The sequence below is a fragment of the Colletotrichum orchidophilum genome (assembly GCF_001831195.1).
Source record: "Colletotrichum orchidophilum strain IMI 309357 chromosome Unknown Scaffold_116.1, whole genome shotgun sequence".
NCBI classification, from domain to species: Eukaryota; Fungi; Ascomycota; class Sordariomycetes; order Glomerellales; family Glomerellaceae; genus Colletotrichum; species Colletotrichum orchidophilum.
In genome coordinates, this window is record NW_019173072.1 from 93,297 (window position 1) to 106,813 (window position 13,517).

A 13,517-nucleotide genomic window follows, 5' to 3' on the forward strand; every position below is an offset into this window, starting at 1 on the left:
TCCGTTCCGGGGGCCTGGTTGGATGGCGAAGGTATGAACAGGTTGTGTGAGGAAGAAAGGACCGGGAGGGGAGGGGTTCTCCCTATTGCCAGTGACGGAATTTGGAGTGATGCGTGTGCAAGTTGCGCGTGCGCATGCGATACGTGGACTGGATGGGATGGGAATCATGGGATGGGATAGGATGGGACGGATGCCGAAAGGAGGAACATGCTTGTTCTACGCCCGTTTTTTTTTGGCCCCAAATCACGCCGTCGGCTTTTGCTTGGGGAGAAGGAGTCCTAGGAGGGATACCTACAGGATACGGTGACATTGCCTGCCATGGCATTGGGGGCGGTGCATCGCTCGTTTGGAACATATAAAGAGGATGGACGTCCAGCTAGCCTACCATCTTTTTATCTTGGCCTGCGTCAGCAATCAATCAGCCTTTCTACCAATCGCCATCAATCGATCACCACACAAACTACAAAAGCCTACCTACTCATCACCACATTCACAACCAACACCCTCCCCAGTCAGCCTACTTCCGATAACAACACCACCGCCAAAATCACGTTTAACCACACCATTGCCATCCAAACCAACCAAACCGCAAACATGGGCAAGACTTCATACGCTCCCTCCACCTTCTCCGAGACCTCTACCGTCTACTCTTTCGAGAAGGAATCCTTTGAAAAAGAATCCGCGCCAGTGTCAGTCTCCGTCGTGACAGCCCCCGTCAAGGAGCGCCGTTCCTTGAGATCAAGAGTCAAGAGAGCCCTTCGCGAAGTCGGAAACCCGCCCACCTACCGCTACGACCTCGAGCACGGCATCGAGACCCGGAGGACGGTGCCCGTCGGCCCCATGGGCTTCAACGTCCTCAACCAGCCCTCGCGCATGTAAGATCGGCCCATTTTTCGGGATAACAATCTGCCATGTCCGGGATGAAGACAACACAAAGAAAACAGCTTTGCTGTAACGGATAAGCGATTTATGGATGCTATGAGCGGATATACCAAATGGCGCGGGCGTTTGATGGAGTTAGATCTTCAAGGGGAATCCCCACGGGGAACCCTGATGGACTTTCCTTGGTCCGACGAATTTTGTAATTTTTTTCAGTTTCCATGCTTCTACAGCGTGCAATGGGGAGGAACGACAAAACATTGGGTCACGTCTCTGTGGTTTTCCTCTTCTGCAAGCTGTCGCTGAGTGATTTGGTGTCGGCAGAGACGGACCTTGGGATATGGGAGGTGCCGTGAGAAAAGGTGGGTTTGCGACCCCAGCTGATGGCAGTTGCCTTTGTTCCGCTCAAAACGGGGGCGCCAATGGCTGTCTCGCCTGGTTAGGTTAGGTTAGGGACGCCGGAAATAGGGGAGCAAGACACCTTCTCACGGGCTGCCACACTCCAAGGATTGGGTCAGCACCACCCCACCCTTTTTCGAAATCGAGGGGGTTTTGATGGTAGATGAAGAGTTGCAGCCAGTCCCGCATGGAATACGAGCCTTGACAGAACAATACCGCGAGTTCCTCTCTCATCTAATTTGAAAGCCATTCTCCACTTTATGTTGATGAAAAAGAGAAGGAGTTGACGGCAGCGAGGTGGTCTGCTGAGTTAAAAATCTAGCAATTGCCTCAACCTCCAAATAGTCCAATCAGGCGTGACAGAGCGTCTCATTGATCTGCACACATGCTTAAAGAATATACTGATCAGGCGAAAGAACACGGCACACGAGGACCGGGTATAAGCCGGGAAATGGCCGGTCCCATTGTGGCCGACGATGGACGGATGATCGGATTTAGTGGGACTGGCGGACGTAGCGACCGGCCCCGGCCAACGGCGAACGGCGGAACCCCCCACCCCCAGCCGTCTCGTACAAGCAGCAGTTTTCCACAAACTTGAATCAAGAGGAAAAGGCTTTGCTCATTTTCATGCTGAAGGTGACGGGCACACTATGAAAATCGATCATGGACCAGGGGTCATGGGATGTGCCGGAAGCCAGTCGGGAGTTCGGCACAGTATTTGCTGCTACATGCCACAACGCTTTTAGCCAGGCATATTCGCACTTTGGTTGAACTTGACATAGCTTAGCTGAACGGTTGCTTTTTTGCAAGGCGTTTTCTACGTCGGGTTCGTGGAGGACTCAATGCCCCCTTCGACACTGTAAGCGGTGAGGCAAGGTAGTCTGAATCGAGCAACTAATTAAGCTGATAGTTGCTATTATGACGTAACATGTATTGAATTGTTAATTTCCAATTACCACATCGCAATTATAACCCAAAGATTCTGGAACAGTTGTCTCCCTTTTAGGAGGCTCTCATTCGGGGCGGTCAGCAGATCCTGGATCAGACGAAGAAAGGGACAGGAATAGTAACGGCCATTCGCTGGTCATCACCCCACATGTGAACCCTCACCAGTCATCTGGCTTAGAAATCACGACATCAACAGCAAACGGGGCCGAACTACTTGCGGCAAGCTTATTCAGCATCCGCGTCCGTGGTGATTTGCTTTGGTGCAGCTGAGCTTTGTTGGTTCGATGATCATAGTTTTCGTTGAGAGCTGTGGGAGTGGGGGAGAAATCGAGGCAAACATGCAAAGTACAAAATAGACCAGGTTTTCTCTTCTTTCGGGGGCGCCGGTGTTGTCTGCGGCTAGACTCTCATCTGTGAGGCGACGTCATTCTCATTCATACGCAAAAGCATTCCATCTTCTCTCATCACACAGATCTCTCTTTCTCTCTCGTAAACAACCTGGAGTAACAAAACAATGGTGACCATCCCAAAGACCCACAAGGCCGTCGCGACGCCCGCCAAGCGCGCCCCCCTCGTCCTCCTCGAGCGCGAGACCAAACTCCCCGGCCCGGGAGAGGTCCTCATCCTAAACGAGTGGACGGCCTCGAGCCCGCTCGACCTCCACCGCGCCGACGGCGGTCTCCTCTGCAACCACCCAGAAGTCATGGGCGGCGGCGCCGCAGGGACCGTGGTAGCCGTAGGCCCCGGCGCCGACGCCGACAGGCTGCAACCGGGGGACAAGATCTTCACCTTCGCCTTCCACCACTTTAGCGAGCGCGCGCACCAGGACTTTGCCACGGTGCCGGCGTACCTCGTGTCCAAGCTCCCTGCCAACGTGACGCCGCAGGAGGCCGCAACGGTGCCGACGAACCTCATTACCGTCTTCCACGCCGTGACGGCAGATCTGGGGCTCGAGCTGCCGTGGCCGCGGCCCGAGGGGTGGGTTCCCGCGGCGAGAAATGGCGCGGTGCTCGTCTGGGGCGCCGCGAGCAGCGTCGGGGCGTATGCGGTGCAGGTGCTGCGGTATTGGGGGTATCGTAACATCCTAGCCGTGGCGAGCGAGAAGCACCACGCGCACTTGAGGGAGATTGGGGCGAAAAAGACGTTTAGTTATCGGGATGAGGACGTTGTGGATAAGATTCTGGGTGTTGTTGGGGAGGGGGGCGTGCCGTTTGTGTTGGATTGTATCGGGTCCGTCGAGGGCACGTTGAGGCCGTTGACCAAGATTGCGGGTAAGGGGACCAAGGTAGCCGTCATGCTGCCCGTCATTGTACGAGATGCGACGGACGAGGTCGAGCCCGAGTATGAGATGGAGGTGAAGAATGTATTGGTCGGGGAGTGGGCTGAAGGCGTCGAGCTCCGGGGTGTGAGGACGCATTTTTACCTGGCGGTGAGTTTTAATTTCCCTTTTCACAATCGAGCAAGAAAGCTATTGATTGGATGCGAGAAAGCTGACACCTGGGCAAACAGAATGAGTTCTTCAAGGAGAAGATGCAGAGAGAAATTGTGCCGACGCTCTTGGAGCAAGGTGTCATTAAGCCCAATAAGCAAAAAATTGTCGAGGGCGCCACCATGTTGGAGCGAGCGCAAAAGGCCATTGAGCTGCTGAGGAAAAGAGACCCCAGCGGCGAGCGTCTGGTCTGGAGAGTTTCGGATCTGGAGCTGGACCTGTGAGGTCCCACGCCTGGGAAAAAACGCTGATATCCATAGACAAAAATAGAGGTCCTTAAATGCTTTTTGACTTTGTTCCTGCTTTTGTAATCTGCCGACCATCTGCTGAAAGAAGCTCAAAACTCCAACCGTGGGGTGCCTCCTGACCAAAAACAAAACGCCGATGAGTGGTCGATCCTCCGCTGCGTCGACTCCTCCCACTCGGATATGTATATCAAGTTCCTCCAATACACACAGTCTCTCATTCATGTAACCCGAATCAAGCGCATATTGACCACCTCGTTCTTTTTTTACTCCTTGCGACCCTTCTTGGGCTTCTCCTCCGCATCGCCCTTCTCCCCCTCGTCTCCGCTCGCCACATCCCTGCTGCGCTTCAGACCCTTCATCTTACGCGTCTGCAGCTCGCCCAAATCCTGGCGACCAACGTGCACGCGACCCATCTTGTCACCCATGGCGTCTGTCGTGATGTTCTTCTTGGTGCGCTCCTCGGTGCCGCGTGGCTTCTTCATGGCCTCCTTGAGCATGCCCTCCTCGGGCTCGCGTATGCGGCCGACGCGGAAGTCCATCCGGGGCCCAATCTCGTTCACCTCGACGCGGGGCACCTTGGAGCCGCTACGCTTGGTGCTGATGGTGTAGGCGCGGAGGCGGATCGCAGGCTTAGCGGCGTCGTCCGAGGGCTCGTCGGCGGTGATGGAGACGATCCACTGCAGGCCCTCGACGTCGATCTTATCCGTGGGTTCGCCGCGGAAGAAGTCGGCGAAGAAGCTCTTTGCGTGGGTGTACTCGTTGGCAATGGGGCTGTCCCAGGCGGTTCCCGCAAAGGTCAGCATAGGCTTGAGGCCGATGGGCACCTTCTTTCCCTTGAACTGGGCGAGGGTGCGGAAGGTATCCGGGTCAAGGTAAAGCTCGAGCATGTCAAAGACCTTGTAGCTAAAGGTGCGGACGAGGGTGAGGGCATGGGGCCGCTTCTTGGAGGTGTGGCCGAAGACGAGGATGGAGGCGTCGTTCTTTTCTGAGAAGAACTCGAGCGAGTCGGCGTTGTCAAAGGGGTGGATGTCGTTCTTCTTCACGAAGCGTTTAGCGAGCGGCTGGCGCATCTGGTAGAGCTCGTTGATGGCATCTTGTGTCACTTGCGAGCATGAGCTTCCGCGGAGGAACAGCGCCGTCTTGGGATTTTCTCTGTTTCGGGGGGAAGTTGCAAAATTAGCTTGCGATTGTTGCGAAGAAAAAAGTCATTCGTCGAGATGGCGGAACATACTGGGCCTTGGGTTCGCGCTTCTCGAGGGCACGCTTAGAGCGAGCATTACGGGGTTTTCTGTTTGAAAATTATTAGCGCCTTGCCGGAATTCCTGTGTTGCGCGATTGTCGCGACTCACATTTGACGAAGCATTGTGTCGGTGGTCGATCTGTCGTCCGTCGGGTTTGGTGCAAGTGGCTGGGATGCGAACTGATCTCAGTCTGCGGTAAAGTTGAAGCAGCCGTCAAAAAAATTGCTTATCGTTATCGGCACCAGAATAGGTATCCAATCTTATCACCCCGCAGCTTCTTTCCATTCCCCAGCTGGTCCCATCTGTCAACCCATGGAAGCTCATTCGTTCCTCTTTCCCAACCTCAACCACAATCCTGCGTTTTCAATGCCCCATGCAAGCTTGCAACTATCAAAACTTCACTTGGACCGCGTGACATCTCTTGCTTCCAACACAAGTTCATCACGTTCAAACTCTGCCGTCAGCGATCAGAAGTTCTGCAACTAGCAAGACTTCCCAAGGATCATAGCGGCAGGCTTACGCGACTACTCTTGATTATGCGCGCACCTCGTGGAACAACGAGCGATGATTTTTTTGGCATGCAAATCGCCATACCAACTTAAGTCAATTATAACTGCCTAGCTCGGCTAATTCTATCTCCTCTCGCAACCTTTTTAACTCCTTCACTTCTATTTATCGATGTGAATAAACAACCTTGGTATATTTTTAACCGGGAATTAGTCGGCGCAGATCGTTTCAAAACGTCACCTTCTTGCGGTGGTTTGACATTTTATACAGAATGTGCCCAATTACATACCAACATCTCGCACGTTTTCATCACAAGCGTCATCATATTATTCCTACGATAAACCATTCCTACACAGCTCCAAACAGTAGAACAACAAAGCTTGACAAATCCAACTGCCGAAGCCCCCCCCTTCCCACATCTAGTTCACTAACTCGTACAACTGACTTACAGCACCGACACCCTCCCTCGAGTACAGCGCCAGGAAATGTGCCGGCTGAGTTCCTGTCCTTCAATCCTTCGCCCACATGGAATCTTGGCTTCCCCTGCAGAAAGGGGTGTATTCGTAGAGCTCTTCCAATAAGCCATCCGGTTCATCCTGTCAGAATATCGATTCCTCATGCGGCTCCAAGGACCCCCTATCTTGTGTACAAGTGAAACCAGGGACCCCAGGAGCCGCAGGCTGACAACTTTGAAATGACTTCTTGGCCCACATGAACCAATGCCCAGGTACCAACAGTCGAAAACTGGCGCCAATGTTCACAACTTCAATTTTTTGGTCCTCTGAATGGCTTCTATCTAGTGGCGGTTGCTCCCGTACTCGCCTTATACCTGAATTCACCTCACATGAATTGACAGTTGGGTCTCTAGCATACGCGTGCGTTTGTCACCAAAGGACGGCTGTTGCTGGTAGTGGATAAGGTACCTATCAACGTAATGCAACATATCTGCGCGGTTGATTGTGATGGGCAATGGAACCATTAGACAGCTTGTTTCTGGTCAGGTCCATCGTGAAAAATGTCTCATGGTACCGCCAACAGTTTTCATAGTAATCAGCGCTTGGTAGTTGAGAAACATAACGTTGGTTTTGCGAACAGAAGACTTGCAACGACTCTATGTGGCTCGTAATGAGCGACGGACTTGTCCTCTGTGTCGGAATCCCCCTCATCAAACACGACCTTGCAATACAGGCGGCTGAATCTAACATCGACCTGGCACTCCATATGACAAGTGATCGAATTAGAGCCCCAATGTTATACCTACGCTCTCAGAGATTTTGGGTGAAGTACTTGAGAACGACAGCAGCTTACAATGCTGGCCATATGGCACGAGAACTCTTGGAACGTAAGCTATGCTGCCGCTCGCTGGACACAGCCACTTTGATAAATGGTTTTGTCGACATGATTAGCTTTGCTGTCCGTCGACGGCACCATTTGTCATGGTTGCTTGAGCGGGTCTGGGACGGACTGGCCACTCGCGTTCGAACTCAGCCTCGTCAATCCTCTTAACCACTGTCTCTGTGTCAACAAAAACCCATGTCCAAACAGACGTCACATCTTGATATGCTCACATTGCCCGAACACATCGCGCATACGTCGCTGGTACCACCAGCCTACGAAGCTCACAACCGCCATAAACGCTATCGCGGCGATGGCGACTGGCTTCCAGTACTCTACTACTGGTCAACCATGATCTCCCGATAACTGACGAGGCGTTCAAGTAATATTAAAACAGAGTAGGTGACTTACTTGTTGCAGAGTTAATCATCTCCCGACTGTTTACTGACAACACAACCGGGGGTCGTCTGTCGTCCGGCTCTAACCAATCATGTGCGTTGATGAAGCACATGTTCGTGCGGTACACGCCGATGATTTGCATCAAAGTGTCCCCCAGGCTGACGAAAACTGCACCCAATCCGAAAATCATTTGCAGTGAGTAGTACAGCGAGAACCAAAATGTGTGTAAAGTCCATGATCTTGGTCTGCTGATATGGACCAGGAAGTCAGTAACCTTGGTACTGTTCGAGTGTGTGTTTTCATGCCATGGAGCCCTAGAAGGGTCATAAAAGTTCTGTCTTTCGAGCCATCCTCCCTTTCTAAACATATCTAGTGCTCTGATGCGCCGGTTGGGGTTGGTGACGTGGCCTGGAGGACCGATATAAGCCCAAAGCCAGAGACCAATTTGTGCCAGCTGGAGACCAAAGTAGACCAGAAACGTCAGGGAGCGACAGGACAGCCCAATCTGAGGTGTGAAGAATGCCAGCATGAATGCGAACAAATAGGGGACACCGACGAGCAGTAACGTGAGAAAGAGCAGGACGGACCAGTCGAGGAGCGACAAAGTGGTCCTGGACCGTAGATCTTTCATATCGCCGTCGTTATCCTCATGGCCCAGATATTCGACATCTGTTCTTCTGCTATAGACGGTAAGAAGCTGCTCAATCCACTGTTTCTTGGTATGGCCGCGCAGCCATTGCCAGGCCACCTTGTAGCAACTTGGATAGACAAGATCAAAGCGCAAGAAGCCGAAGACATAAGTCGGGTCTTCCGGGTCTTTCGGGTCGCGCTCTGTTGCCAGAACTCCCTCAAGAATATTGGGGTTATTTCCAGCAAGTAGCAGACCGGAGATGATGGCGATGTGAGGAATGATCTAGATCAAGTTAGTCAACAAACATTGACCAGGAGGTGGTTGCATTGACCATGTACCATGACCCAAATGCAATGGATTCCCTGCAGTATTTCTTTAGTTTCTTCACGTTTTGTGCGAAGATAGAACTGTGGCTTACGCGATATTTTCATCTCCAAGTTCGTCAAGGCTCGTCAGGAATGAGAAGATGAAGCCCCCGAGGAAGAATCTGAATAGATCAGCAACAATAGGCAACCTCGCTGTTAATCAAATGTGAAACCAACATTACCGGTGCTCCAACAATGGACCCGAACGAATACTGGCAGTGTAACATGGTGCGTAGTCGGGTCTTTGTCCTTATAGTACAACGTTCGGTCTCCCGTGACCGGGGCAATGGCTCTTGGCTGTGTTTACGCAGGCCACAGTCGCGATCTCGACAACTATGTCTGGCCCACTGACGCGGAGACTGACTCCTAGAAATGTTGTCGTCATCGTAAAGCCGTAGGTCGTAGAGCATAGTCTCCATGTGACGCCAAGGAGATGCCGTCAAGTGACCGGTGGAGTGGCGTGGAAACGCTTGCGTCGAGGAAGCGTTATTCGCGTTTGGCTGTTGAACGGAAGGGTGCCGTCTACTGTTCTGATCTACCAGCTCCATATCCGCAGACGTTGAGTTTGCGACGATTGGTAACGGAGTTCTGTCATGGGAGGAACGGGTGACACGGCTGCCAAAAGCTTCTTCCTGAGGAGCCAGGGATCCAAGTGGCACATTCCTATCGTCGGCCGAACGCCATTTGTGAGGCATGGGTGGTGAAACTCCTTCCACTTGTGCGTTTTGACCTTCTTGTGGCGTTTGCCCCTTTTCGACAGGTGCTGCTGATGCGGTGGAAATTGATGCTTGTCTCCCCCATCTGAGAGTCTCGCGGTCTAGAGCGAGATCAAGGTTCCCGATCAGTATCAGCATGAGACACCGGCAGCGCATATCGAGCGTCAAGCGTTTGTTCTGAATCTTGTCTCTGAGGAACTCGAGAACTCGGTTATCTAGCAATGCCTCGTAGAGCCCACTGAGAATCATGGGACCGGCGAAGGCGAAGCAGATGGACAGCCAAATAATTGTGTCGACTGTAACAATCAAACCTGCACCGATAGCGCCGAGGATTGCTGGAATGATGCTTTTGATCCCCGCAAGGTCTGCTACGAACAAGGAGCTGAGGTGACGTTAGAGCTGGTTAGGAGAGCTGATATGAGACAAACAGAGATGTCTCCAGGCCAGCGTACCGATAAACATGGAGTTTCCGCCGTCTGGGCACTGACATGCAGAACACAACAGCTGGTAGTAAGAAACCTGAGAGAGAATGAAGCCAAGCATTCAAATTAGATTTGTCGCTGAGAGACCAGCCCGGACAGTTGTCGATGAACCACCTATATTGGACTTGCACCTCAGGCGCGCCACCAAGATGCGCCTGGATTTCCAGTGAGCCTTTACACTCCTGCGAAAGAAGACTTTTTCAAAACCTACATCATTGTACTTGGCATCGCAGGGAAACTGACTTCGGAGGGCGGCGTCTCGAAGGTCACCGGTTGTAAATGCGCTAATGTTGGTGATCGAGTTGTTGGCAATGATCAAGGTGCCGTTATCAAGAAGGCGCAACCCAATTTCGATGGCTTTAAGACAGCACCATGTGTAGTTTTGACTACCCAAGTAGACGTTGCCTAATTTTTGGGGGGCACGAGCATCTAATTCGGCGAGCTGCCAGAAGACATCCGACTTCTTCGTGACATTGTGAAGGTTGTCTGCCGATCGAGCTGTCGTCGCATAGAGTAGCAGAAACACGAGAAATCGGTTCATTGCTCAAAGCCGGTCGCATCAGCTCGCTGGCTGTCCGTAGTCAAATTGAAGAGAGACATACATTAAGACGAGACAACGGGAGAACGCGCATAATAAGCATGACTTGCAAACCTGAACTGGGGAGGAGATTCATTGATCAGCACCTGGGCCAGGCTGGGCGCGGAAGGGTCAATACTTCAGCCTCACTTGAGCCATTCAAGCAATAAATGGTGTCGTGTGACGCGATGCTGACCACCCCATTGGATGTTCAGCCTATGATGAAGTAGGCTGCGGCATACTTTGGGAGGAGACTGCAGACAAGGCAGAGTGAACGGCCAATGACGGGATGTTTATTGACAAGAGGGGAAGGAGATCCGAGAGGGAGAGACATAGGTAGAGAAGAAGAAGGAGAGAATGACGGTCTGTAAACGCAAATTGTGACTTGCAATTTGGCAAAGGAGAAAATAACGAGGTTTGACAACAATGGTAGGAGTAGGCAACCAGCTGCCTGAGAAGCAGTGCAGCAACCTGTGTCTCCTTCCATAGGCAGTTCGTCTCGTTACTGACGTAATTAAGCATCGAGATAAGGCAGGTGAGAGATCAGACGATGCGGAAGCAGGAACGGTCCAATTGAACCCTCCGATGTGGCATCGGCCGGCTGAAAAGTAAGACCGGAGTCTTGGTACCTCAGAGACTTGAGGTAGGTACTACCTTAGGTAGTGGGCTTCGGCGGTGCACTGACCCGACGGACACGGAGTAGCGGTCGGTTGACCCCACTGTAATCCAGCGTGAACGATGATGGTCGGATGGATGTTGCACCTTACAGAAAGCAACCTTTCACAAAAGGCTCCCAGAAACAATTAGTTTGTGTATTGGTATCCTTTTCAGAAATTCCACTGGCCTTCTCAAGCAAATCAACGGAGCGCAGTATCCCAAGCTAGTTCTGACAAGCGCTAGTGAGCTTACTTCCTAGCAGTGGATAACCCTTCGCGGTAGCGGCCGAAGGATCTGATGCCATGCGTTGAATTCGCTTTAGGAAAGATCCCTACTTGCTTTATTTCCCGCAACTATAAAGCTGGAGCAAACCTTGTTGCTGTAGATTTTCGAATCCGACAAACATTGTTCTGACCTCATACCCAACCTGTCAACCATGGGCTTCATTCTACAAACTAGCATCATTTTCGCCGTGATACTCGGCGTGGCCTTGCAGCTCATCCTCAAGGACCCGATCTGGCTGGGCTTAGGCATCGGCAAGACGTTCCAGCCTCTATCCGATTTCCCCTACTCATGTCGCCGCATCGAGGAACCTAGACTGCAGGCATGCGAGGACATGTGGCTGTCCGAGGCCACGCGCCAGCTCTTCCTCGCATGCTCCGACCCCCTCGCCCGCCAGCAATGGATGCCCAAGTACGTGCTTCGGGCCTCCCCTACCGCCCCGGCTCCCGCTCCCGCCCCGTCCTTTCGCCCCGCTCTCGTTCTCGGGCTCGGGGTGATCCGGAGACTAACCCCTGTCGGTCTCTAGCGCTCAACACATGAACGCTTCGGGCCGCTCCAAGCAGGACGCCATCGTCGCATTGGACATTGACAGCCCCAAGGGCGACGCGTTCGAGTACCGCGTTCTCGAGACGCCGGGTTTTACGGGCACCGCCGGCGACGGGCTGCTTCAGCTCGTCGGGCTGACGGGCATTGACGCACCGCAAGGCGACAGGGTCGAGCTTTTCTTGGTTAACAACCGCCCATCCGTTGATCCCGTCACCGGCGATCTCCTCGATCAGAAGAGTGTGGGCGCCAACTCGACAATTGAGATCTTTGAGACCGGTCCTCGGGCTATGGGAATGAAGCACGTCCGTACCTTTGCCAGCGCTAACATTTCGACCCCGAATAACATCGCCGCCTTGTCTAGCGAAGCATTTTACTTTACAAATGCTAATGGCCCTCACAAAGTCGGACTGGTGAGCACCAAAACTGCTACCATCGAAAACAATTCATGTTTGTTGATGCCACCATAGCAATTCTTTATCGGTCCCTTGATGGGTGACGGCGATGTTTCCTTCTGCTCCGCCTCATCGGGATGCAAGCGCATCTCGGAGCGTCACAGAATGCCCAACGGCCTGGTCCGCGGCCGCGACGCCTTCATCTACGTCCCGAGCTCCTTGGCAGGCGGCGTGCAAGTCTTCGAAGTCCTTCCGAAAGACGACGGGTTGAAAAAGGTGGCCGATATTCCAGTGCCCTACGCCATCGACAACTTGTCCGTGGATAGCAAGGGTGACATCTTCGCCGCGGTGTTCCCGCGGGGCATCGAGATCCTCCTAGCGGGCAAGGACCCGCTGAACGTGAGGCCCAAGAGCGCGGCGGTGCGTATCCGCAAGGAGGCCGAGGGTGATTACGTGTGGGAGAAGATTATTGAGGATGGTCTTGGAGAGGTGCTGCCGGGGTCTACTACAGTTGTGCACGATGCCAAGACGGGGAGGTTGTTCTTTGGTGGTGAGTATCGTTCTGTTTCTCTGTCTGTCTCTGTGTTTTGTGCGCTTGGGAGTAATGCTGACTTCTTTAGGGGTAACGTCGCCGTTTATAGCAGTCTGTGAGCCCAAGAACTGAGCGTGTATTGAAGACGTCCATGTCGTCAACAACATGAATATTGACTGAATGGTATACGCGTACTCTGTATGTCTACGATTGAGTCTTATCAAACTAAGATTCCATAGCATCGCTGTATTGGGAATTTCAGTTTTTACAGCTACATGACGGTAAAATTTGAAGGTTTGGCGGTGGAGCTTTGAGAAAGTTGACATTGAGATGAGATGAGAGGACTACTAGTGGTGTTGCAACTCACAAGCACATGTGAAGAAAAAAGACAGATGGGTTTGCAGGAATGTTTGTGCCGCTACAGGGTATCAGCGCCAAGTCAGATTCACATGGAATTTGGTCGCACGTGGGAGGCCCTGAGACACTGACTGACTCTTGCGGTTGTTCAACTCTGCCATTGTAGACGAACGAACCATAGTCCATTCCAAAGCGATATCATTCTTTGAATGAATCCATGTATATTTTTATTAAAAAAAACTAAAAAAAAACTCAAAAAACTCGTTCAAGTGTCTCATCGTCTATAATAGATATGAGTTGACTGGTGGTGACCAACACAATTCAAAGGTTGTCCTGTTACAATTTGCATCGGTCTTCACATGCCAAAAACCCCCCAACCCAGGCCTTTTCCCCAGACGGGCGAATCCCTGGAAGGCTTAGCGGCGCGCCGGCCCTGCGTCATAGGGGCATGTGGGGGAACCGGGGGCTGGCAATAGGCTGTCTCCAGTGTGACTCGCTCAGAGCCGAACCCGTCCAGAATCCATCCGTGGACAGG

At 52.4% G+C, this 13,517-nt stretch overlaps 5 protein-coding genes across 5 annotated transcripts; 3 read left to right on the forward strand and 2 right to left on the reverse strand.

The window, feature by feature from the left end:
* Window positions 1-594: 594 nt before the first annotated feature.
* CORC01_11104 (uncharacterized protein) lies at window positions 595-879 on the forward strand (the record flags this gene model as incomplete). The annotated part of the gene is made up of 1 exon (XM_022622730.1): window positions 595-879. The coding sequence occupies one exon, from the start codon at window positions 595-597 to the stop codon at window positions 877-879; it is 285 nt and encodes a 94-aa protein (XP_022470770.1).
* Window positions 880-2,740: 1,861 nt separating this feature from the next.
* Window positions 2,741-3,939, forward strand: CORC01_11105 (zinc-binding dehydrogenase; the record flags this gene model as incomplete). The annotated part of the gene is made up of 2 exons (XM_022622731.1): window positions 2,741-3,655; window positions 3,736-3,939. 2 exons carry the CDS (start codon window positions 2,741-2,743, stop codon window positions 3,937-3,939), a joined length of 1,119 nt encoding a protein of 372 aa, XP_022470771.1.
* Window positions 3,940-4,226: 287 nt separating this feature from the next.
* On the reverse strand, window positions 4,227-5,326 carry CORC01_11106 (brix domain-containing protein; the record flags this gene model as incomplete). The annotated part of the gene is made up of 3 exons (XM_022622732.1): window positions 4,227-5,115; window positions 5,195-5,251; window positions 5,313-5,326. The coding sequence occupies 3 exons, from the start codon at window positions 5,324-5,326 to the stop codon at window positions 4,227-4,229; spliced, it is 960 nt and encodes a 319-aa protein (XP_022470772.1).
* Window positions 5,327-7,113: 1,787 nt separating this feature from the next.
* On the reverse strand, window positions 7,114-10,180 carry CORC01_11107 (uncharacterized protein; the record flags this gene model as incomplete). The annotated part of the gene is made up of 8 exons (XM_022622733.1): window positions 7,114-7,220; window positions 7,280-7,381; window positions 7,458-8,358; window positions 8,408-8,438; window positions 8,495-8,563; window positions 8,790-9,539; window positions 9,610-9,794; window positions 9,851-10,180. The coding sequence occupies 8 exons, from the start codon at window positions 10,178-10,180 to the stop codon at window positions 7,114-7,116; spliced, it is 2,475 nt and encodes an 824-aa protein (XP_022470773.1).
* Window positions 10,181-11,309: 1,129 nt separating this feature from the next.
* Window positions 11,310-12,757, forward strand: CORC01_11108 (uncharacterized protein; the record flags this gene model as incomplete). Its single annotated transcript, XM_022622734.1, has 4 exons — window positions 11,310-11,614; window positions 11,682-12,111; window positions 12,169-12,643; window positions 12,714-12,757. 4 exons carry the CDS (start codon window positions 11,310-11,312, stop codon window positions 12,755-12,757), a joined length of 1,254 nt encoding a protein of 417 aa, XP_022470774.1.
* Window positions 12,758-13,517: the final 760 nt, after the last annotated feature.